The sequence below is a fragment of the Rana temporaria genome, chromosome 7 (genome assembly GCF_905171775.1).
Source record: "Rana temporaria chromosome 7, aRanTem1.1, whole genome shotgun sequence".
NCBI lineage: Eukaryota > Metazoa > Chordata > Amphibia > Anura > Ranidae > Rana > Rana temporaria.
Window position 1 is genome coordinate 150314509 of NC_053495.1, and position 25224 is coordinate 150339732.

General features: G+C 45.6%; 1 protein-coding gene across 3 annotated transcripts in view; it reads left to right on the forward strand.

Moving 5' to 3' along the window:
• Window positions 1-25224, forward strand: part of VAMP4 (vesicle associated membrane protein 4) — a 79736-nt gene that overhangs the window by 16490 nt on the left and 38022 nt on the right. For all 3 annotated transcript variants that reach the window (XM_040360128.1, XM_040360130.1, XM_040360129.1), the window contains exons 3-4: window positions 5155-5201; window positions 15761-15811. In XM_040360128.1, coding sequence (XP_040216062.1) covers window positions 5155-5201; window positions 15761-15811 — 98 coding nt within the window. The remainder of the gene's footprint in view (window positions 1-5154; window positions 5202-15760; window positions 15812-25224) is intronic.

Sequence of the window (25224 nt, forward strand, 5' to 3'; positions counted from 1 at the left end):
CAGCAGCAACAAAAAGTGTAGCTGCTGGCTTTTAATAAACAGACACTTACCTGCTCCAGCGACGCGCCGGCCGGGGCTCCGCTCCTCTCCCCCCCTCCCCGGCCGGCGTCTTGATTCTGAGTGTGGGCACCCGGCCGTGACAGCTTTCGGCTTCACGGCCGGGCACCCACTGCGCATGCGCGAGCGGCGCGGCCCGGTGCCACGCCGTGTAATTGGCCAGGAGATCGCTTGGGACCTGTGACGTGTCCTAGGCGATCGCCTACAGCAGCCCCTTCCTGAAGGCGATTAAGCTTAGTCGCCTACAGGAAGGAGGAAGTGGGACAGGAAGTCCCACTCTTGCTGAAGCCCCCACTCCCCCCCCCAAAAAAATTACATGCCAAATGTGGCATGTAAGGGGGAGAGGAGTGGGTTAAGAGGAAGTTCCAAATTTGGGTGGAACTCCTCTTTAAAATCTCCATAGGCGACGTTTAATTTTTTTTATAGGTTTCATCTTTTGAGTTACAGAGGAGGTCTAGGGCTAGAATTATTGCTCTCGCTCTAACGATCGCGGTGATGCCTCACTTGTGTGGTTTGAACACCGTTTTCATATGCGGGCGCTACTCACGTATGCGCGCGGGCTTGTCGGGACGGGGCGCTTTAAAACTTTTTTGGGGGGTTTTCTTATTTATTGTTTATTTTATACATTTTTACACTAAAAAAAATAAAAAATGTGTCACTTTTATTTCTATTACAAGGAATGTAAACATCCCTTGTAATAGAAAAAGAACATGACAGGTCCTCTTAAATATGAGATCTGCGGTCAATAAGACCTCAGATCTCATATTTAGACTAAAATGCAAAAAATAATAATTATTTGTCATTTGAAAAAATTACAACAAAAAAATGTGCCTTTTAAGAAGCATGGGCGGAAGTGACGTTTTGACGTCGCTTCCGCCCTGCTATGCTATGGAGACAGGTGGGGGCCATCTTGCCCTCACTCATATCGCAGCCGAGCAGAAGGAAGGACCCGATCGCCTCCGCCGCTGCCGACGGCTCCGGTAAGCGGCGGAGGGTGCGGGAAAGTGATGGGGGCCCTCTCCCGCCGCCAATAATGGTGATCTTGCGGCGAATCCGCCGCGGAGACCACCGTTATTGTTTACAGGACCGCTCACTGAAAAGATTGATATCTCGGTTTTGGCAGCGGCTGCTGCTGTTACCGAGATATCCATCTTTAAAAAAATACGTATATATACAGTGAGCGCTCCTTAAGTGGTTAAAGTGGAAGTCCATGCAAAATCTAAAACCCCTTCATCTATAGACACCAGGGATCCAACACTAACCTCTCTATCCCTGTAAAGAAAAGATGAGTACACATACCGTTTTTGGAAGCCGATCTCCAGCGGCGAAAGCTCTGCAGAGGGCACGGAAGACAACGGCTGTGAAATGAATGGGAAGTGACATCACTCGTAGAGTTACTATGGGGCTTCTGTTGTCGTCCGTCTCCTCTGCACCCGCCTGCACAGCTCGGCGTGGGATCGGGGTAGGAGCGGGTCAGATCAGCTTCCAAAAAGGTATACATTTTTTTTATTTACGGCGATGGAGAGTTGTTTGATTCCTGGTGTCTATAGATGCAGGGATTTTAGATTTTGCATGAACTTCCACTTTAATAAAACTTTGAATTTGTATCAAAGCAGTGTTGCCTAAACGCAGGTGGAAGGAGGATGCGGTCATATGCTTGAACCCAAAACAAAGTCCGATGAGAGGGAAAATAGTAATTGGGCTGATCTGATGCTTTATCCATGCCGCACGGTACATATTGCAAAATACCTTATCCTTTGGCTTTAGTGTCCCTCTGCAGGAATTTAATGACCAGTGGCATTTGTGCTGAATTAATCCTAGCTTTACCAAAATACCTTTGATACCATTTGTCTGTGGGAGCCCGAATTGTGACATATAGAGCTAAAATAAATAAATAAAGGGTGTAATGTGCCAGGCCATCTGGTTCCATTATGAACTTCATAGGCTGTTTGATCTATTGCTATGTTGTGTGAAATATGGTGTGTTTGTGATGCAATGGTTTGATTTTGGCATCTTGTTTGCTTTATAGTAATATTTATATAAATATATATAATATACGTGTGTGTGTATATATATATATATATATATATATATATATATATATATATATATATATATATATATATATAGCGCTGCCCCCGCAGGAGCTGCTGGTTGTTTTAGGTTCGGCGTATTTAGTTACCTCTTACCGTTGTCTAGGGGTGAAGTTGATGAGTAGATTAGTGAGCGAATGTCCAGTCATCAAATAAAGGGTTTTCTGAATGCTTTATTTTCGGGCCCAACATGACCAACATCAACATGAGGTAGGAAGAAAAGGTTGATGAAGCGATAGAGAACTTTGCAGTATCAGGCCTGGATATGGAAAAGAGCAATCCTGCTCTCAGTAGTAGGAGATACAGTTCGTCGCAACTCTAGCCAGAGTGGGTGAAGTGCCCCCGGACAGACTCCTGCCACGAGCCTGGCAGCCGGAGTGTCACTTTAGGTTGCTGGGAGGAACAGGTCTCTGCCACAGACCTGGCTCTAGGGACCTCCACCACAGGCCCAGCACCTGGACGAGCCGAATGGATTGAGCGAATCCTCCCAGTAGATTAAGTTAGGGTCACCGGGTGACAGTCAAAGGGTACCTGTCAATGTCCCCATCACCAGATCCCCGATGGTTCGTTCAAGCCCTCTTGGACAACCTGCCTCCAGGTTCTCCTCAAGCCGATCCCCCACCGAACGGCATACAGCCTGGGATCTACTCAGTAGACGGGGGACCCAGTAAGTCACTGGTGCCCCTTGGTAGCATCAGTCGCTCCAGGCCAGGAGGGCCCAGAGTCCAGAACGCCGCGTGGCACGCGACCCCAGGCCAGGTAGGCCATAGTGGTGGGGCCCGCGATGTGTGTACACCCTGAAGGTGGGTGCCGCACCAGGAACCCGCAAATGACCAAGAAAAAATGGCGTCTTCCACAGATATACTCTACCCCAGCATGCTCCGCGAGGGAAAACTCCTCTAATTGGCTGCTGGGGAAAAGTGGCTCTGCCAGAACCCCTCTAGCCCCAACTGTCGCCCAGGGATGGGATCGCATTCCCAGAGCGCAGACTGACCCACAGGACAGTTTGGGAATGACAGCAGCCCAAAATTTAACAAATTATGAATGGGAGCAAAATAACTCTCTCATTCCCCACTAACTTTAGCGTAGTGCCCATACTGAAAGTAAAAGGGGCGCTATATATATATATATATATATATATATATATATATATATATATATATATATATATATATATATATATATATATATATATATATATATATATATATATATATATATATATATATAATATTTTTTGTATATATATATATATATATATATATATATATATGGGTGTGTGTGTGTGTATATATAGCAATATTGTACACAATGAGCATGGAAATAGTTTGCCGTTAAATTGAGAATAAATAGATATAAAATAAACTATTGTGACATTAAAGATGGAGAACAGATAATAAAATAAGCTATTGGCAGTTGATGTAGTTTGCAGCAAGCAGTGCTGACAGCACATAGGAATAACCATTTGTATTGGCTGTATCTTGAACTGGCAGCATTTCCAGAAGCAGTTTTGTAGAATATACAGAAGCCTGACTACAGATGAAGTGAAATATTCCGATCCTGAAATCTGTAGAGCCAGAAAGTGAATGATGAAGATGAGAGGAGCCTTGGAAGTATTTGGAACAGGGTGTGGAGGGGAAATAGTATATCGCGTTGAGGATTTTTGGTCTCCAAGTGACATTTGAACCAATAATTCCTGGCTGACCGTTGATATTTTCTTTTTAACCGTATATACCAGGGGTCTCCAAACTTTGTAAACAAAGGGCCAGTTACTGTCCTTCAGACTTCAGGGGGCCAGACCATGGCCATTGAGAGAGGGAAAGGTCTTGATGTTGGTGGGAAAAAACAATACCCCATCGTTGGTGTCACTGGGAGGAATTTTTCCTCAATACTGATGTCCTTGGAAGAAATTGTGCCCCTTTATTGGCAATATATGGAAATCGTAGGGAGAACATACTTAATGCAGATAGTGTCCGGGCTGGGATGCGAACTGCTGACCACTAAGCCACTGTGTATAACACCTATGCTGCTACAACAGTTTATTTAGCATTGTTCAGTCCAGTCCTTGTACAGTCTGATCCAGGGAGTCTCTTCTTTCCTGTCACCTTCTTGGGTCCCTGGTGCCTACAGATCCCTAAATGTCTGCGTGACCCAATTCATAGACTCAGGCCCAGATTCTCAAAGGAGATACGACGGCGTATCTGCAGATACGCCGACGTATCTCTGAGTCTGAGCCGTCGTATCTATGCGCCTGATTCATAGAATCAGTTACGCATAGATTTGTATTAGATCCGACCGGCGTAAGTCTCTTACGCCGTCGGATCTTAACTGCATATTTACGCAAGCCGCTAGGGGCGTGTACGCTGATTTACGCCTAGAAATATGTAAATCAGCTAGATACGCAAATTCACGAACGTACGCCCGGCCGACGCAGTACAGATACGCCGTTTACGTTAGGCTTTTACCGGTGTAAAGTTACCCCTGCTATATGAGGCGTACCAATGTTAAGTATGGACGTCGTTCCCGCGTCGAATTTTGAATATTTTACGTCGTTTGCGTAGGCCGTCCGTGAATGGGGCTGGACGTAATTTACGTTCACGTCAAAACAAATACGTCCTTGCGGCGTACTTTGGAGCAATGCACACTGGGATATTCCACGGACGGCGCATGCGCCGTTCGTGAAAAACGTCAATCACGTCGGGTCACAAGTTATTTACATAAAACACGCCCCCCTGTTCCACATTTTAATTAGGCGGGCTTACACCGGCCTATTTATGCTACGCCGCCGCAATTTACGAAGCAAGTGCTTTGAGAATACTGCACTTGCCCGTCTAAGTTGCGGAGGCGTGGAGTAAATAGGATACGCTACGCCGGAACAAAGATACGCTCTTCTACGAGAATCTGGCCCTCATTCTCCATGTACCCATCTTTTGAATGTTTGTTTTAGAGATAGTTTCTTTGCTTTCTTAGCTTATTCTAATAATTTTTTTCCTTTTTCCCGCAGCGGAATTTGTTAGAAGAGGACTCTGATGAGGAAGAAGATTTCTTTCTGTAAGTCGGTGGTGAAATTATAGAATTATCTTTTAGCCACTTTCTAGTTGTGTGGATGACAAGATAGATTATTGTTGGTTATCAAAGGATTTAAAGCCTAACTCTACATTTATTGTCCCTCTAAATAGTTTGGGCCAGGCAGGCCCAGATAAACTATTTACTGCACTAACAGATGCGCTTGCTGGATACGCTGTATTAACTGTATGTAGTCTCAGCTACATGGAGTATACAGCGCTGTGTTTCAGCAGTGGGATGAGGACTTCACATCCACTGCCGGAAAAAAATAAAGTCTGGCTAAACAGCCTTTCAGGGGAAGCTTTGTATTTGGTAAAGGAATACAAAGCTTCTTCTGATTGGCTGCGACGGAGAGGCGGGCGGATGACGTCCCAAACTCCTACACGTCCAATCAGAGGGAGCTTTGTATTTGTTTACAGAACACAAAGCTCCCTGTGAATGGTTAAGCAGCGCTCAGCACAGGCCTATTTTTTCCGGCAGTGAGATGGGAAGTCCCACTGCTGGAACACAGCAATGTATACTGTCTATACAGCTTAGGCTTTATACAGTTATTACAGCCCACCCAGCAAGCACAACTTAAAGTGGGAGTTCACCCAAAAATCAACTTTCTGCAGTTAGATCCAGCATACTGCTGACATCTGCAGTATGCTGGTCTTTTTTTTTTCTTTTGGTACTTATCGTTTTAGCAGTATTTCTTCTATGGCTCCGAGCGGGGAATCCTGCGGGGAATGGGCGTTCCCGAAGGCAAGCAAGTTGATTGACGGCCTTCGATAGGGCGTCACGGCTTCCGAAAATTGCAGAGGTGACACTTGGCTGTTTACGGCGCCTGCGCCTGCAGTGTAGAGCTGACTGCGCAGGCGCCGTAAATTGCCGAGTGTCACTCGTGTGTATTTTCGGAAGCCGTGACGCGCTATCGAAGGCTGTCAATCAACTTGCTTGTCTTCGGGAACGCCTATACCAGGAAGTAATCCCCGCTCGGAGCCATAGAAGAAATACTGCTAAAACGATAAGTACCAAAAAAACAAGACCAGCATACTGCAGATGTCAGCAGTATGCTGGATCTAACTGCAGAAAGTTGATTTTTGGGTGAACTCCCGCTTTAAGTAAATAGATTGGGCCAGCTTTAAGTATTTAACCACTTAAGGACCCCTTCACGTCGATAAACGTCAGCAGAATGGCGTGGCTGGGCACAATCACGTACATGTACGTGTCTCTTTAAGCCCAGCCGTGGTGTCGCGAGCGCGAGTCGCGAAGCTCCGTGACCGCACCCGCGGACCCGATCGCCGCGATCGGTCACCGGAACTGAAGAACGGGGAGAGGTGTGTGTAAACAGCGCCCCCTATTGGTTAACTCCTAAACTGCAATTGTCATTTTCACAGTAAACAATGCATTTTTATAGCACTTTTTGCTATGAAAATTACAATGGTCCCTAAAATGTGTCAAAATTGTCCGATGTGTCCGCCATAATGTCGCAGTTACGAAAAAAATCGCTGATCGCCGCCATTAGTAGTAAAAAAAAAAATATTAATAAAAATGTAATAAAACTATCCCCTATTTGGTTTGCGCAAAATTTACAGCGTTTACAAATCGATAAACACTTATTGCGATTTTTTTTTTTTTTTTTACCAAAAATAGGTAGAAGGATACGTATCGGCCTAAACTTCAGGGGAAAAAAAATGTTTTTTTTTTTTTTTATATATATTTGGAGGACATTTATTATAGCAAAAAGTAAAAAATATTGCATTTTTTTTCAAAATTGTCGCTCTATTTTTGTTTATAGCGCAAAAAATAAAAACCGCAGAGGTGATCAAATACCACTAAAATAAAGCTCTATTTGTGGGGAAAAAGGACGCCAATTTTGTTTGGGAGCCATGTCGCACGACCGCGCAATTGTCAGTTAAAGCGACGCAGTGCTGAATCGCAAAAAGGGGCAAGGTCCTTAACCTGCATAATGATCCGGTCTTAAGTGGTTAAAAGGACATTAAATGTGGAGTTAGACTTTAAATTGATTCTGTTTTTACATAAACAGTTTCTGTAAAAATGTTAAAGAAACTTTTCATACTTACCTGCCCTGCTGCCCATATTGCTGATCTTCTCCAAAATGGATTACCATTGCTGAAGAATTTTTGCAACCAGTGCATTTCTGATTGTGTCGTGCCTGGTTCCCCACTGTGCACTGGCACACACCTAAATCCTTACCTGAGTCCCATATCGATCTAGTGCTGTGCCCATCTGCCAGTCTTCTCTCCTCTCACGCAAGCTTGACTGAGAGCAGTGGGAGCAATTGGCGGCTGCTGCTGTCAGTCATATCCTGTGAGCGGGTCTGAGCCGTGCCGTGTGTTTTGATGCACACAGCCCAGCTCAGGATGGTGCTTGCTGTGGGGCAGATACAGAAGGAGGAACAAAAAGCGCTGGCAGGGGACCCCAGAAGAGGAGGTTTGGAGCTACTCTGTGCAATACCACTGCACAGAGAAGGTAAGTATAATGTATTTTTTAATAAAAGATAAAATAAAAATAAAAACTGCATTGAAGTGTGTTATCAAACCCTTGCACACCAGCAGCCATGCTGAGCACATGGCCACTGGTTGTGTGTTGGAAGAATACAGTGCTGATGTGGTGTTTCAAATGCATTGCACTGTTTAATTAGTTTTATTAGAACTTTATTGAAATGTCACAAGTGCCATTTCATTCAATGCAGTGATCCTATTTGGTATTTTTGATGTTGGGTTTGTATACACTTTAATGATCATCTTTTTGTTGGTTGTATCTAGTATGCATCTATCAAAATTAGCAGATAACAAAGATCAGGGGTAAGGGAAGATGAGAATTGATCTTAGATAAGGTCATTAGAAGAGAAAAGGGGTTACTGTAGGCTGCACTTAAATGATCCCGATCCTAAAAATAATAAACTCAGGAGATAATATCAAAGAGTTTATTCTGATAATAATTTAATCAGTTGGATCACATTGAATATCACAACACAATTAAAAAGGCGTGGTATTGGGTACATCAAACCATGAGCACACATAACATACAGGACATACAGTAGACAAACATTGACACACGACGCTGTCCGGACTCTGTCGGGGTCAGTCATTGGTTTTAGTCACTATGAACAGTTATGGTAGGTAGTGGGTTATATGATGTTCAATAATAGATTGACATAGGACTGCCAATTGTGGCCCTAATAGTATACTGACCAATGACTGATCCCTAAGGAAGGGAGGAAGGGGGGGGAGGTGTGAGAGGGAAACGGGGGGGGGGGAGTATGGGGATTGAGGCGATGATGTTGCAACAGGTATCACTAGACTGAAGAATTAGGTAATGGACTATAAATAAGTTCGTCGTTGATGACGGAGTTGCTTCCTCACGTGAAGGATGCACAGGTGCACCTTGTCTCAAAGTTCTCAGTCTATATTGGATGGTAATGAATCAATGGTCATTCGGATGAATGGTAATTCACTTGGTCTGGAATAAGGGTATGCACTATATGGCCTTGGCAATCAGGGTAAGTATTCAGTAATTTGAATGACATTGATGCAGTGCACAATAAGCTATCAATGAAAAGAGCATGCAATATCTGGAAATGCACAGATATATTGATTTAAATAGTATAAGTAATGGGGGTGTATATAGGTCTCACACCGCCAATTTTGAATATATTTACCCTAGGTAGGCAGAGCCATAACAGTACTGCTGCGTGTCAAGATAGGATGGTTAGTGTGACTCAATAACCAGGAGTCATATGAATTATGTTGCTTTTCAAATTGAAGCAGCTGGGTCCCCAAATATATCTGACAATAGCAAGTTGGATGTTAATGGAAATTCGGAGGATATAGTCATCCAAGTGGCTCCAAGTAATAACGTTCAAAATGAAAGTTGGTTACAGACCTTTGTTGAGCTTCATTCATTCTATGAAATGATCAGGGTGATGATGAGTCCAGTATTTGCAAACCTCTGGTTGGTTGTCACAAATGATGTATCCGAGAGTGCAAGTAACTCGGTTGGGACAGGAGTTAAGTTACCCCGTATCCGGAGCGTGGGCTGAATAGCCCGGTATAGCGCCTCAATCGCCGTCTCCGTCTCGCGTTCCTCCGTGTTCCTTCCTGGTTTGAATTAGGTCACATGGACAGGTCACATGGGCAGCGTCTGGTGATGCATCTAGTATGATTCTATGCATGGAAGGTGTATATATATATATATATATATATATATATATATATATATATATATATATATATATATATATATATATATATATTAGGGCCGGATTCAGATACATCGGCGCATATTTCTGCCGGCGTAGCGCATCTCATATGTGCTACGCCAACGTAACACAGATAGGCAAGCACAGTATTCACAAAGCACTTGCTCCCAACGTAGCGCCGGCGTAACGTAATTTCGAAGGCGTAAGCCGGCCTAATTCAAAGTAGGTGGAAGTGGGCGTGATCCATTTAAATGAAGCGTGACCCCATGCCAATGATGGGCCGAACGAACGGCGCATGCGCCGTCCCGTGGACGTATCCCAGTGCGCCTATACAGAATCACGTCGAATATACTCCCTAAGATACGACGGCTCAATGCCTACGACGTGAACGTAACCTACGCCCAGCCCTATTCACGTACTACTACGTAAATGACGTAAAATATGACGGGCCATACCTTGCCATGACTTACACCTGCTTTCTGAGGCTTAACTTTACGCCGGACGTACGACTTACATAAACCGCGTATATTAATGCGCCGGGCGCAAGTACGTTTGTGAAACGGCGTATCTCAGTCATTTGTATATTCTAATCGTAAATCAATGGGAGCGCCCCTTGCGGCCAGTGTAAATATGCACACAAGATACGCCGGCGTAGGAAAGTTACGTCGGTCGGAGGAAGCCTATTTTCAGGCGTATCTAGTTCTATGGGCACGGCGCATAGATACGGCGGCGCACATTTACACTTACGCGGCATATCTGTAGATATGTCGGGGTAAGAGCTACGAGAATCCGGGCCATAATATATATTTCTAGTTCACGGAGTCTAGCATTGCCTTCCTTGCAGCTTAAAGTTCTCCTTCGCTGCTCTCTCCTCTCGCACTGTGGACCTGCATATGTGTAAGATGTTGCTCGGAGACACTGATAAGCTAAGTTTAAGCTTGTGGTTAGGGGATGGGTGAAACAGGCGGTTTTCTCTGTCCACTGAAGCTGCAAAGGCAGCTGGACAGGGTTGTACACGTGCCACAGCCACGATGATGCTTTACTTTGTGGCCTCAGCGTTTGACGGGCAGTACGTCCACCAAACGTGACCTATTCAAGCGGATAGGGCTGCACCACGTTTGCCCTGGAACAGCACGCAATGCATTGTGGTACAGGATTTTGGAGGTTAAATCAAGTGGTAAGAAAGCAAAATCATGCCCCTCAAACGCCCTCTGGATGTCTTCCCTGGTTTGGTCTTATGTGTATTGTGATTCTGGTGAAAACATTCAAGCAAAAATGAAGACTGAGATTCTACTCTGTTGGCTGTATAGCCAAGTTGTGTTTCCAGAAACAGGTGGAAAAACTATTCAACATCACTTTCCTGAACTCCTCATTAAGAAAATTATTTTACCATTTAAATGTTCCACTTCCACTATGCTCTGCCTGTTTTTTATTATTGTCGCCTCATACAAATGAGGAGCTGTCACTATGCTGCCAATTTCTCCTTCTAGTTGGACAGTACACATGCAGCGGTCACTGCCGCAGTCTGCAGTCAGATCGCTCCTCGGAGGTGTTTAACAGGCAGTGATGAGGCGGTATATCGCATCATCACCAATGTATTTTAGCCTGTAAATGTCACACAGCACATGCATTGCACTTGGCTACGAAGCGTTTGCGGGACGACCCCATTGGCTTAAATGGGTTGTGTTCGGTGTGTAGCAGGAATCATTTTTGCCACGGCCCCAAAGCATCGTGACTGCAGCTTATGTACACCCCTGTCTATGGCCTCTGCAGTTTAAAGGGGCGGTAACAACATGTTTTTACTGCAAGTGTAAAGGAGCTTTTTTATTTTATTTATTTTTTGTTTTGGATTGAGATGGGAAGGACTATAATCTTGTGTCACACTGCAATGGTGCTTTTTTTTTTAGTAGAGTTGGAAAGAATAAGAACATCAATTTTTATAGCGGTTTGTGTCCTCCTTATAATACTGTATATACTCGAGTATAAGCCGACCCGAACGAATATAAACCGAGGCCCCTAATTTTACCACAAAAAAAATGGGAAAACTTATTGACTCGAGTATAAGCCTAGGGTGTCCATCTGCATGCCTCACTGTGCCCATGTCTCACTGTGCCCATGCCTCACTGTGCCCATTTCCTGCAAAGTTACCCTGTACCCAAGGTCAATATTCATCCCAAAGCGTGGTATTTTTATAAGTCACAGATCTGCTGTCAAGGGCATAACTCTGTTCTACGGCCTTCTGCATGCCAAAACATAATTTGCTAAATCCTCCTCCATGCAGAAGTGGGAGGCAGACTTTAATACTCAATTTCTCCCTTCGCAATGGCTAGCAGTTTTTCATTCTACTCAGAAATCTACTCATTGTGTCAGTCCCTGGGAACTAGTTTTTAAGATCTTTAGCAGACCATAACCCTTATAGGTCTGCTATACCCCCCCCCCCCCCCCCCCCCCAATTCCTCATTATGTTGGCTAGACTGTGGGCAATTAGGTGACCTTCTGCACATACTGTGGTCATGCCCCAATCTCAAAAGCTTCTGGCGTAGAAATCTTCTCTATGATGGCGAAGGTGACGGGAATTCTTGACGCCCCTAATCCAGCCTGGGCAACCTTTTGAGCTTAGGAATTGCTAGATTTCCCCCCAGTCATAGATCGATAGTCTTGCATATTTTATTGTCAGCACGTGCCATCATAGCAAGGCACTGGAAAGCCAACGTGACCCCAAACCCGTCGGATATGGTAGCTTTGGTACAGCAGGACTACACTCTTGAAAGACTGCTCTCACTATGCTCCACTACTGAATATGTGTAGAATGGTACAAGATGTAATTGTTGCCTACAATTCCCTAATCTGCACTGTACTGGTATAATTGGTAAACTTTGATTATGCACTTTAGTTTATCACTCAAAGAGTTAAGCCCTGTACACACGGGCCAGAATCTCGTCGGGGGAAAAAAACGTTGTTTTTCCTGACGAGATTCTTGGCAAGAATCTCTTGCCGCCCGAGTGTACAGACACTCTTTTCAAAAGAACCGCGGTGCTTTTGAAAGGCAAGAACGCGGTGACGTCACGAGAATCACGACGAGAAAATAGAGAACATGTTCTCTATTTTTCTCGTTGAGATTTTAGGCAGTTTTCTTAACGCATGGTATACTTGGCAAGAAAGCCGAGCGTGTACACGGGGCTTTAGGGAGTTTAGTTGTACTTCACTGTCATACAGTGTTACTTTGTATTGTGAAATTCTTTCTATAAAAAAAAGTGTATATGTGTGTGTGTGTATATGTGTGTGTGTGTGTGTATATATATATATATATATATATATATATATATATATATATATATATATACACATACAGACAGAGCTTTTTTTTCACAGAAAATAGGTGCAGGAACTCAACCACGACCCCGTTCAGATTTCAAAAACAGTAGAAGGGTCTTAAAGGGGCATTAAATACCAGGATTGCATTACATACATAGTGCAGAGTTCAGGGGGTTACACACAGAATGCAGAGCTGTCACTTGTAAACACAGAAACCAGACGTCTGTGTTTACAAGTGATTGTGGTGAGCAGGCACCAAAGGGTCTGAACCAGAGGTGGTGTGGAACTGAGTTCCCCCAAGTTCCCCCTGAAAAAAAGCCCTGTGTATGTATGTGTGTGTGTGTGTGTGTGTGTGTGTGTGTGTGTGTGTGTGTATATATATATATATATATATATATATATATATATATATATATATATATATATATATATATAGATTATATATATATATATATATATATAGATTATATATATATATATATATATATATATATATATAGATTATATATATATATATATATATATATATATATATAGATTATATATATATATATATATATATATATATATATCTCTATCATGTGCAAAACATACAGAAGACAAAATTAAATGTCTACAAATGATCATATAGTGTCCAAAATACTGGTTTGATAATACAAAAGTCCTTTTTGCATTCAAAAGATGCCTGGCATCCTTTCTCTGTGCCTTTAATAATCTTCCATGCACTGTGCACATATACCGCCAACATGATGTAAAAGGTGTGCCCTCACCTTATACCACACCCCACTATTTGTAAAAAAACAAGAGGTCTGACAGTCCTTCTGTATATTAAACGTGGTCTCCAGATACTCCTATCAGGGCTCTTGGTAACCTCACTGGGAGGGCTGTTGACATCCACCTTTTCTTTACAGGTACCTCTAATCCAGGGCAATCCATATACCAGAGAAAAAAACACTTCATTTTTATTAATGAAGGCTAAACATACTTACAATTTTCAATAGTGATTGAAAACCAAGATGGCACCTCCAGGTGTTTCTGACATGAGGAACGTCAAGTGGCTCCCCCCACCTGTCGCTCTGCATCCTCCCAAACTTTCACACGCATTATAGAGTCAAGGCAGAGATGATCGGTATGTTTATTTGTTGCCGTGGCAATCATCTGTTCCTCGGCTCTCTTAAGCGTGATGCTTCCCTGGCTCTCCTGACCTTGGAGAAAGTCTGAGAGGGTGCAATGCCTCAGGTGCCAGATCCACGGTGACGTCATCACGCTGGTATACAACTGAGGCACCATCTTGGATTTCCATCACTATCGAATGCCTGATGTCCATTTATCTATCGAAGACTGTAAGTGTATTTTTAACCTATTTTTTTTTTTTTTTTTTATAAAAATTGAGTGTTTTTTACACTTTGGATTTTTTTTCTGGTTTATGGATTGCCCTGATTTGGAGGTATCTGTAAAGAAAATGTGAATATTAACCACCCTTCCAACGAGGTTACCAAGAGCCCTGATAAAAGTATCTAGAGAGAATGTTTACTATACTGAAATGTTGTTTGACCTGTTTATACAAATAGTGGGATCCATTGTGGTGGTATGTTCAGTGCATGGAAGATTATTTAAAGGGAAGAGTGTCAGGCATCTTTTGAATGCATAAAGGGAGGGTGCGCTGGCCTAGTGCATTATTCAACAAATATTTATTTAAATAATAGCCTTGGTTCCTGCTGGTTGACGTGTTTCGAAGGAAAGTCCTTCTTCTTCAGAGCCAAACTACTAATCGCTGGGACAACCATTAGTAGTTTGGCTCTGAAGAAGAAGGACTTTCCTTCAAAACGCGTCAGCCAGCAGGAATCAAGGCTAGGTTCCGCCCCAAACTGGTGGTTCCAGGCAGTCTGGGAATATTCAGGCACACATTGTGGCTGGAAGAGTGCATTTATCACCTGTTTGTGAGTAGATTTTAATTGTTACCATTTTTTTATAAATATTTGGATAATGCACTAGGCCAGCGTGCCCTTTTTAAAAAATATATAATAATTTCTGCAGTAAGGCAGGCTTCGACAAAATCCGGGCACCCGGTCGCAATTGTGACAAGAAATTGTGACCTGGCGCCTGGGGAAGCTTAAGCCTGCAGAAGGCCGCAAAGCCGCGGCCTCAATTACCAGCCGGCACGGGGCGCGATCGCGGCGGGCCCACGCCGGCCGGTAATTGAGGCCGCGGCTTTGCGGCCTTCACAAAAGGAAGCTGAGGCCTGCATTAGGCAGAAAAGCTGTGGCCTCAATTACCGGCCGGCGTGCCTTCTGCAGGCCTCAGCTTTGTCTGTGATCTGGCACCATCTTGTGGTGGCCGTTGGCATTACAGGTTGCAGTCCTAGAAGGCAGCAAGTCTATCGAAGAACATCCACACAGGCATGGTGGAACAGTCACTTGGGCCCATTCACGTATGCGCAGGAGTATTGCTGTTTGTATATTTTGAATGCAAAAAGGACTTTTGTGTTACTAAACCAGTAGTTTGGACACTACCTATTAATTTGTGGGTTGTGATTGTTTTTGTATAAAAGACACTTTTTTTTCTGCTTCTGTATGTTTTGCACACGATATAATATTCTGAGGTAAACGCATGGTTGGTATGTAAACGCGTGCGTGCCACAAGTGATTTATTCACTGTTAAGGACACTATTGATAAGATTTTTGAGGTTTTTCTTGAGTGCTCCACTATTGTCTTTATAAAAAAAAAAATGTATGTATCGCTATGTACTTTTTTGATGGTGTGTGTGTGTGAGGGAAGCCTAACTGCCTTTCAACTAAACTAAACTATAGCTTGTACTTTGAACGTAAGCTGCTTTGCGTTCTCTGTAAAGTACTGCACAATATCTTAGTGATATCTAAATACCGGCCAAAAAAAATAAATCCAGATTATTATTATTATTATTATGTATTTTGCGTGCTGTTTCCCTGAACTGCAATGCACTTGCTGTGGTTGGAGTTGCAGTCACATGATATATCACTGACTCCATATTCTTTCTTGCCAGGAGGGGACCTTCTGCACCTAAGTTTGGACCAAGGAATGACAAGATCAGACAGTAAGTCTACGGGTGACAGCTGGAAAGTGAAGTATACAAGTCCCAGTGCTACAGAGTTATATTTAACGTTGTTCTGAGACCGTGTTTACAACTTTGTGTTTCTCTAGAGGTGTCCCTGTATCTTATACATCCTATGGCATGTTTATTGCACCTTTGTATGTTATGATTTACAGGGGGGAAGAAGATGGCATAAAATGCTTTAGCATGCCGTACATTTCTACTGATAGTATATGAAAAAAAATATCAGATTTCAGTGCAAATATTACTGGGCAAAAGCTCAAAATATTGGTATGTAATGTGCCATAATTGTTAAGACTTTAAGGGGTAGATTTAGATAGAAGATACGACGGCGTATCTCCAGATACGCTGCCGTATCTCTGAGTCCGGCCAGTCGTATCTATGCGCCTGATTCATAGAATCGGTTACGCATAGATTTCCCTAAGATCCGACCGGCGTAAGTGTTTTACACCGTCGTATCTTAGGCTGCATACAGTAGGTGTTTGTGATATTGTGTTTTTAGCACGACAGCATCGCGCTGATTCTCGGCGACATGGTGCCGAGATCTCGCCGACATCTCGCACTCACTGGAATAGTGACAGCACATCCCAGCAAGCGCGTCATAGAAGCGACGGGAGATCCGACTTGGATTCCCGCCAATTCTACACGTGTGCGGCGTTTGTTATGAATCCTGAGGGGGAAGTCCCCGCCGAATTTTAAATAAAAATCCGGCATGGGTTCCCCCCTCAGGAGCATACCGGGCCCTTAGGTCTGTTATGGGTTGTAAGGAGACCCCCCCTACGCCGAAAAAAACGGCGTAGGAGGTCCCCCTACAATCCATACCAGACCCGTATCCAAAGCACGCTACCCGGCCGGCCAGGAAGGGAGTGGGGACTAGCGAGCGCCCCCCCTCTCCTGAGCCGTACCAGGCTGCATGCCCTCAACATGGGGGGGTTGGGTGCTCTGGGGCAGGGGGGCGCACTGCGGCCCCCCCACCTCAGAGCACCCTGTCCCCATGTTGATGAGGACAGGGCCCCTTCCCGACAACCCTGGCCGTTGGTTGTCGGGGTATGCGGGCGGGAGGCTTATCGGAATCTGGGAGCCCCCTTTAATAAGGGGGCCCCCAGATACCGGCCCCCCACCCTAAGTGAATGGATATGGGGTACATCGTACCCCTAACCATTCACCTGTAGGAAAAATGTCAAAGTTAATAAACACACCACACAAGGGTTTTTAAAATAATTTATTTTTCTGCTCCGGAGGCTCCCCCTGTCTTCTTTATTAGCTCTTTTACCAGGGGGAGCTTCTTCTTTGACGTCTTCGTGGGGGGGGGGGCCGCCGTCTGGTTCTCTTCCACCGCCGGGGGGGGTCGCTTTTAAAAAAGCCCCCACCCCCCGGCGGGTTTCCTCCGGCAGGGGGGCTTCTTCTTCCGCTATCCCGACGGGTCTTCTCCGCTATCCGGGGGGTCTTCTCAACTCTCCGGGGGTCTCCTTCTATGTTCGCCGCTCTCCGCTGTTGACTCGGCGCACCCCGGTTCTTCCTCTCGCTGTCCGGTGCCTTCTTCTTCCGTGCTGTACGTCTTCTTCTCCTTCCGTGCTGTGAGTTCTTCTTCCGTGCTGTGACGTCATGTTCTTCACTTCTCTTCTTCTCCCGATGTTGACACGTTGCCTTTCCTCGCTGCAATGACGGGTGCCCGGCTTGCATCGGATTTATATAGACCTCACAATCCCATCATGCTCTGGTACCTACCCATGTGATACCTACCCACGTGGGTAGGTATCACATGGGTAGGTACAGAGCATGATGGGACTGTGAGGCCTATATAGGTCCGATGCAAGCCGCGCACACGTCATTTCAGCGAGAAGAGCCGGCGTGTCAACATCTGGAGAAGAGAAGAAGATGACGTCACAGCCCGGAAGAAGAAGATAGACGTTCAGCGCTGAAGGAGAAGGCACCGGACAGCTGGAGGAAGAACCGGGGTGCGCCGAGTCAACAGCGGAGAGCGGCGAACATAGCAGAAGACCCCCGGAGAGTGAAGAAGACCCCCCGGATAGCCGAAGAAGACCCCCCCCCCGGATAGCGGAAGAAGAAGCACACCACCCCCCGCCGAAGACGTCGGAGGAAACCCGCCGAGGAGTGGGCGCTTTTATAAAAGCGACCCCCCCCCCCGGCAGTGGAAGAGAACCGGATGGCGGCGAAGAGCGGCCCCCACCCGAAGACGTCAAAGAAGAAGCCCCCCCTGGTAAACAGAGCTAAAGAAGACAGGGGGCGGCCTCCGGAGCAGACTAATAAATTATTTTAAAAACTCTTGTGTTGTGTTTATTGACTTTAACATTTTTCCTCCAGGTGAATGGGTAGGGGTACGATGTACCCCATATCCATTCACTTAGGGTGGAGGGCCGGTATCTGGGGGCCCCCTTATTAAAGGGGGCTCCCAGATTCCGATAAGCCTCCCGCCCGCATACCCCGACAACCAACGGCCAGGGTTGTCGGGAAGGGGCCCTGTCCTCATCAACATGGGGACAGGGTGCTCTGGGGTTGGGGCGGCCCCGCAGTGCGCCCCCCTGCCCCAGAGCACCCAACCCCCCCATGTTGAGGGCATGCAGCCTGGTACGGCTCAGGAGGGGGGGGGGGGGGCGCTCGCTCGTCCCCACTCCTTTCCTGGCCGGCCGGGTAGCGTGCTTTGGATACGGGTCTGGTATGGATTGTAGGGGGACCCCCTACGCCGTTTTTTCGGCGTAGGGGGGGGCTCTCCTTACAACCCATAACAGACCTAAGGGCCCGGTATGCTCCTGAGGGGGGAACCCATGCCGGATTTTTATTTAAAATCCGGCGGGGACTTCCCCCTCAGGATTCATAACAAACGCCGCACACGTGTAGAATTGGCGGGAATCCATGTCGGATCTCCCGTCGCTTCTATGACGGCTTTGTCTCTATCGCGGCAAGCCAGCTCGGCGCTGGCTCCCGCGATGGGGCTCGTAGGTGCTCAATCTCGCCGAGAAAGGGAGCGAGATTGACACAATATCGCGTGCACCTACTGTATTTACGCTGGCCGCTAGGTGGCACTTCCATAGATTTACACGAGCAATATGCAAATGAGCTAGATACGCCGATTCAGAAACGTACATCCGGACGGCGCATTTTTTTACGTCGTTTACGTTAGGCTTTTTTCGGCGTATAGTTACCCCTGCTATATGAGGCGTATCCTATGTTAAGTATGGCCGTCGTTCCCGCGTCGAGTTTTGAAAACTTTACGTTGTTTGCGTAAGTCGTTCGCGAATAGGGCTGGACGTAATTTATGTTCACGTCGAAAGCAATGACGATTTGTGGCGGAATTTCGAGCATGCGCAGTGGGATTTTTTCACGAACGGCGCATGCGCCGTTCGTAAAAAACTTCAAATATACGGGGTCACAGTTAATATACATAAAACACGCCCACATCATCCACATTCGAATTAGGCGGGCTTACGCCGACACAGATACGTTACGCCGCCGTAACTAGAGGCGCAAGTTGTTTCTGAATACGTTACGCCGGGCGGACAGATAGACCATTCTATCTGAATCTACCCCTAAGTTTTTAACCACTTCAATACAGGGCATTTTGACCCCCTTCCTGCTCAGACCAATTTTTAGTTTTCAGCGCTGTTGCACTTTGAATGACAATTTCGCGGTCATGCAACACTGTACCCAAATGAAATCTTTGTTTTTTTTCCCCTACACATAGAGCTTTCTTTTTGTGGTATTTGATCACCTCTGCGGCTTTTAGTTTTTGCGCTATAAACAAAGATAGAGTGACAATTTTGAAAAAAAAAACAATATTTTTTACTTTGATCTAATAAATATCACAATTATTTAAAAAAAAAAAAATCCTGAGTTTAGGCCGATATGAATTCTTCTACATATTTTTGGTAAAAAAAAATCGCAATAAGCATATATTGATTGGTTTCCGAAAAAATTAAAGCCTCTACAAAATCCGGGATAGATTTATGGCATTTTTTTTTTTTTACTAGTAATGGCGGCGATTTGCGTTTTTTTTTTTTTTTTTTTTTTTTTTAATGTGACCGTGTCATTGCGACAGACATATCGGACACTTTTGACACGTTCACATTTATACAGTGATTAGTGCTATAAAACTGCACTGATTACAGTGTAAATGTGACTGGCAGGGAAGGGGTTAACACTAGGTGCGATTAAGGTGTTAATATGTTCCCTAGGGAGTGATTCTGTAGGGGGAGGGGACTCGCAAGAGGAGGAGACCGATCTGTGTTCCATGTACCGTCCTCTCCTCTGACAGGACATGGATCTGTGTGTTTACACACACAGAGCCATGGTCCTGCTGTTACTGCGGGCAATCGTAGGTGACATCTCACGCCGCCGTGCTCGCGCATCGGGTCCCGAGCGATGCAGCGGGCGCGCGGGCCCCTTAGAAAGTCGGGAAACCCAGGACGTCATACAACGTCCACCCGGAGGGAGGGAAGGTTCCTGCCGACGTCATTTTACAGGGAATCGGTTAATAAAAGCTGGCACGCCGGGTTAGAAGAATTGTGGTTTTGTATGCTGAAAACACTTGGTGAATACACGCAGTATAAGCTAGTGTTATGGAGAGGGGAGTTTTTGGAGCGTTTTAATAGCGCTATTTTTACCGCAAAAACGCACCAGTGTGAAAGGGCTCTTAAGGATGCAGATGATGCACAGGTGCCAGGAATGATCACCTGTCAGTTGTCAGACTCGGCTCATCCTCAACCCCACGATCCCTTTTTTTTAGAAGTTCCTCCATCCCGCCTCACACACTCACAGTACTGCCTTTCATTTTTTTTATGATTTCTGTCTTAATGGTCCCTTTATAGGGTATTGTATTTCTTACTTCAGCTGTGTAAACAGGGCTAGAGGAGATGATGATATTATGAAAATATGCTCTATTCTCCCTGTGTTTTTTGCATGCTGCTACAATATCTCACAAAAGTGAGTACACCCCTCACATTTTTGAAAATATTTTATTATATCTTTTCATGTGACAACACTGAAGAAATGACTTTGCTACAATGTAAAGTAGTAAGTGTACAGCTTGTATAACAGTGTACATTTGCTGTCGCCTCAAAATAACTCAACATACAGCCATTAATGTCTAATGAGCTGGCAAAAAAAGTGAGTACACCCCTAAGTGAAAATGCCCAAAGTGTCAACATTTTGTGGCCTCCCATTATTTTCCAGCACTGTCTTAACCCTCTTGGGCATGGAGTTCACCAGAGCTGCACAGGTTGCCACTGGAGTCCTTTTCCACTTCTCCAGGATGACGTCACGGAGCTGGTGGATGTTGGAATACTGCCATGCGGCCCAGTTTCCAAAGGGAGGGGATCATGCTCTGCTTCAGTATGTCACAGTACATGTTGGCATTCATGGTTCCCTCAATGAACTGTAGCTCCCCAGTGCCGGCAGCACTCATGCAGCCTCAGACCATGACACTCCCACCAGTGACTGTGGGCAAGACACACTTGTCTTTGTACTCCTCACCTGGTTGCCACCACACACGCTTGACACCATCTGAACCAAATAAGTTTATCTTGGTCTCATCAGACCACAGAACATGGTTCCACTACTCCATGTCCTTAGTCTGCTTGTTGTCCGCAAACTGTTTGCGGGCTTTCTTGTGCATCATCTTTAGAAGAGACTTCCTTCTGGGACGACAGCCATGCAGACCAATTTGAAGCAGTGTGTGGCGTATGGTCTGAGCACTGACAGGCTCACCCCCCCCCCCCCCCCCCCCTTCAACCTCTGCAGCAATGCTGGCAGCACTCATACGGCCATTTCCCAAAGACAACCTCTGGATTAAACGTTGAGCACGTGCGAGGCCTGTTCTCAGTGGAACCTGTCCTGTTAAACCGCTGTATGATCTTGGCTGCAGCTCGGTTTCAGGGTCTTGGCGATCTTCTTACAGCCTAGGCCATCTTTATGTAAAGCAACAATTTTTTTTTGCCATGAGGTGCCATGGTGAACTTTCAGCGACCAGTATGACAGAGTGAGAGAGATAACACCAAAGTTAACACACCTACTCCCCATTCACACCTGAGACCTTGTTACACTAGTGAGTCACATGACACCGGGGGGGCGCTAATTGGGCCCAATTTGGACATTTTCACTTGGGGGTGTACTCACTTTTGTTGCTAGTGGTTTAGACATTAATGGCTGTGTGTTGAGTTATTTTAAGGGGACAGCAAATTTACACTGTTATACAAGCTGTACACTCACTACTTTACATTGTGTTCTCACATGAAAAGATATAATAAAATATTTGTGAGAATCCGTTGGATTCTGGAGCAAAAAAGTTTGCCATTTGCCATGAAAAAATTAATTACGAGTAATAATGGGTGTCCTATATCTGGCTGTTTCTGCTGCATTGTCTAGTGCGGGCGTCACAAAATGGCGGACCGCGGTCCGGTTCCGGCCCCAGTGGCCATTCTACCCGGACCGCAGCCTCGCCTGTGTGTCTTTGTGGCCGGCTCGCCCGCCTGCCGATGCCGCTATATACACAGCATGGCAGGCGCAGCAGGTCTGTGCCGTCTCTGCACTCCCCCCTCCCCACACTGCCTGTCTGCCTTATTCACACAAACATGAATCACGACCGCGCTGGACAATGGGCGGGACTTTTTAGGTTAAAAAGTGGGTGATTGGTTGCTAGGCAGCGGGTCGGTCCCAGCAACAAATCACTCGCTTTTAATGGGAAAGGTCCCGCCCATTGTCCAGAGCGGCCACATTCCATGTCCTGTGTGAATAAGGTAGGTTTTCTGTGGGGAGGGGGAGTGTTGTGCTGTGCAGGACAGGACAGGGGTTTACTATTGAGAGGAATGTGATGGGGGGGAGTCAGTCTGCGATGGGGGGGGGGTCTGTAATTGTAGGGAGGGGGTTGTTCAGTCTGTGATGGGGGGGTCTGTGAATTTGGGGGGTCCGTCTGATAGGTGGGTCAGTCTGTGATAGGGGGTCTGATTTGGGGGGGGGTCAGTCTGTGATAGGGAGATCTGTGATTGTGGGGGGTTCAGTCTAAGATGGGGTGTTCAGTGATTGTGGGTGGGGGGGTTCAGTTTGTAATTCGGGGGGGGGGGGTTAAGTCTGATTTGGGGGGTCAGTCTGTGATAGGAGGTCAGTGATTTGGGGGGTCAGTCTGTGATTGGTGGGTCAGTCTGTGATAGGGGGGGATCTGTGATTGTGGGGGGATTCAGTCTGTGATGGGGTGGTCTGTAATTGGGGAGGTCTGTGATTGTGGGGGGGGGTTCAGTCTGTGATTGTGGAGGGATCAGTCTATGATAGTGGGGTCTGTGATTGGGGGGGGTTCAGTCTGTGATTGGGGGGGGGGTCAGTCTGTGATGGGGTGGTCTGTGAATTTGGGGGGTCAGTCTGTGATTGGTGGGTCAGTCTGTTATAGGGGGTCTGATTTGGAGGGTCAGTCTGTGATGGGGGGGATCTGTGTTTGTGGGGGGTTCAGTCTGTGATGGGGTGTTCTGTGATTGTGGGGGGTTCAGTTTGTAATTGGGGGGGATCAGTCTGATGTGGGGTCTGATTTGGGGGGGGGGTTGTGATTGTGGGGGGGTTCAGTCTGTGATGGGGTGGTCTGTGATTGTGGGGGGGTCCATCTGTGATTGGGGGGGTCCATCTGTGATTGGGGGATCAGTCTGTGATAGGGGGTCTGTGATTTGGGGGGGTCAGCCTGTGATAGGGGGATCTGTGATTGTGGGGGTTCAGTCTGTGATTGGGGGGTCAATCTGTGATTGTGGGGAATCAGTCTGTGCTGGGGGTGTCCATCTGTGATGGGGGGGGGGAATCGGTATGTGATGGGGGTCTGTGATTTGGGGGGGGTCAGTCTGTAATGGGGGGTTTGTGATGAGGCAGGGGGATGTGATGTAAGGGGGGGGGGGCTGAGGACACTGATGTAAAAGGGGTTCTATGATTTCTGCACTGGCAAAACACAGGTCTCTGTTTTCTATGTGTCCTGTTCACATTGAAACAGCGCCCCTGCGTGCTGAGCAGTGTGGTGCAAAATGCATTCTGTTTCTATGCACCGCAACTGATCTGTGCTGCATAAAAATGAAAGAAATGTATTTTGAGATTTTTATGTCGATTTCGATGGTGTGTGGGTCTTAAAGGTGTGTGCATGTGTGTGGTGGGGGGGGGCGCTGTGAAGTGGAGGATATCATGTGGCGTCATAGCACCAATATGACATTCGGACCTCCGCTGGAAGAATTTTTTTCCGACCGGACCCCCGTGAATTTTAATTCACTACCCCTGTGACTCTTTTTGGATGAAAATTCCCATCAGTACATTCGATGACTTGATGAATATCGTTCAAAAAGTGCTTCAAAATTATTTCCTTTTTAACATTTAATTTTGTAAATACTTTATTATATCTTTTCATGTGACAAAAGTGAATAAATTACACTTTTCTACAATGTAAAGTAGTGAGTGTTCATCTTGTATAACAGTGTAAATTTGCTGTCCCCTCAAAATAACTCAACACACAGCCATTAATATCTAAACTGCTGGCAACAAAAGGTGAGGACAACCCCAAGTGAAAATGTCCAGTTAGCCATTTTCCCTCCCCGATGTCACGTGACTCGTTAGTGTTACAAGGTCTCGGGTATGAATGGGGAGCAGGTGTGGTAAATTGTTATCACTTTCACTCTCTCATACTGGTCACTGGAAGTTCAGTTTGGCACCTCACCTCATTTTTGCTACCAGTGGTTTAGACATTAATGGTTGTGTGTTGAGTTATTTTGAGGGGACATCAAAATTACACTGTTATACAGGCTGTACACTCATTACTTTACATTGTAGCAAAGTGTAATTTCTTCAGTGTTGTCACATGAAAAGATATAATAAAATATTTACAAAAATGTGAGGGGTGTACTCACTTTTGTGAGATCCTGTATAATAGGGCATACCTAAAGGTAGTGTGAATATCTCCTGAACTTTTTTTACTGTGATTTCACTGGCGTATTCTCTGATGGAAGGGCTTCTTCAGAGCCCTGTGCTGTGACCTGCGGCTCCCGCACGCATGCAAGACGGGTGAACATAGAAGCTGTTTCCAGTGATGACATTGCGTCGCTGGAAGGCTTTGTTTTAAAGTGGAGTTCCACCCATAAATATAACATTACATCAGTAGTTTTAAAAAAATGTCATTAGTCCTTTAAGAATTTTTTTTTTTTTTTTTTAGATGCCTTCAAAGTGTTGTTGCTAGGCAGAATAGTTAATCTTCCCACTTCCTGCACCTAGGTGCTTAAGCTTCCTAACCTACACCGCACAGACTCCTGGGAATGTAGTGGGTGTAACTTTCCAGGAGTCTCTGCACTCCCCAGTCTCGAAGAATCATGTGACTTGGACAGTACAGGTGCTGAAACCTATTACACTGCTTGTGCAGCACTGAGCAT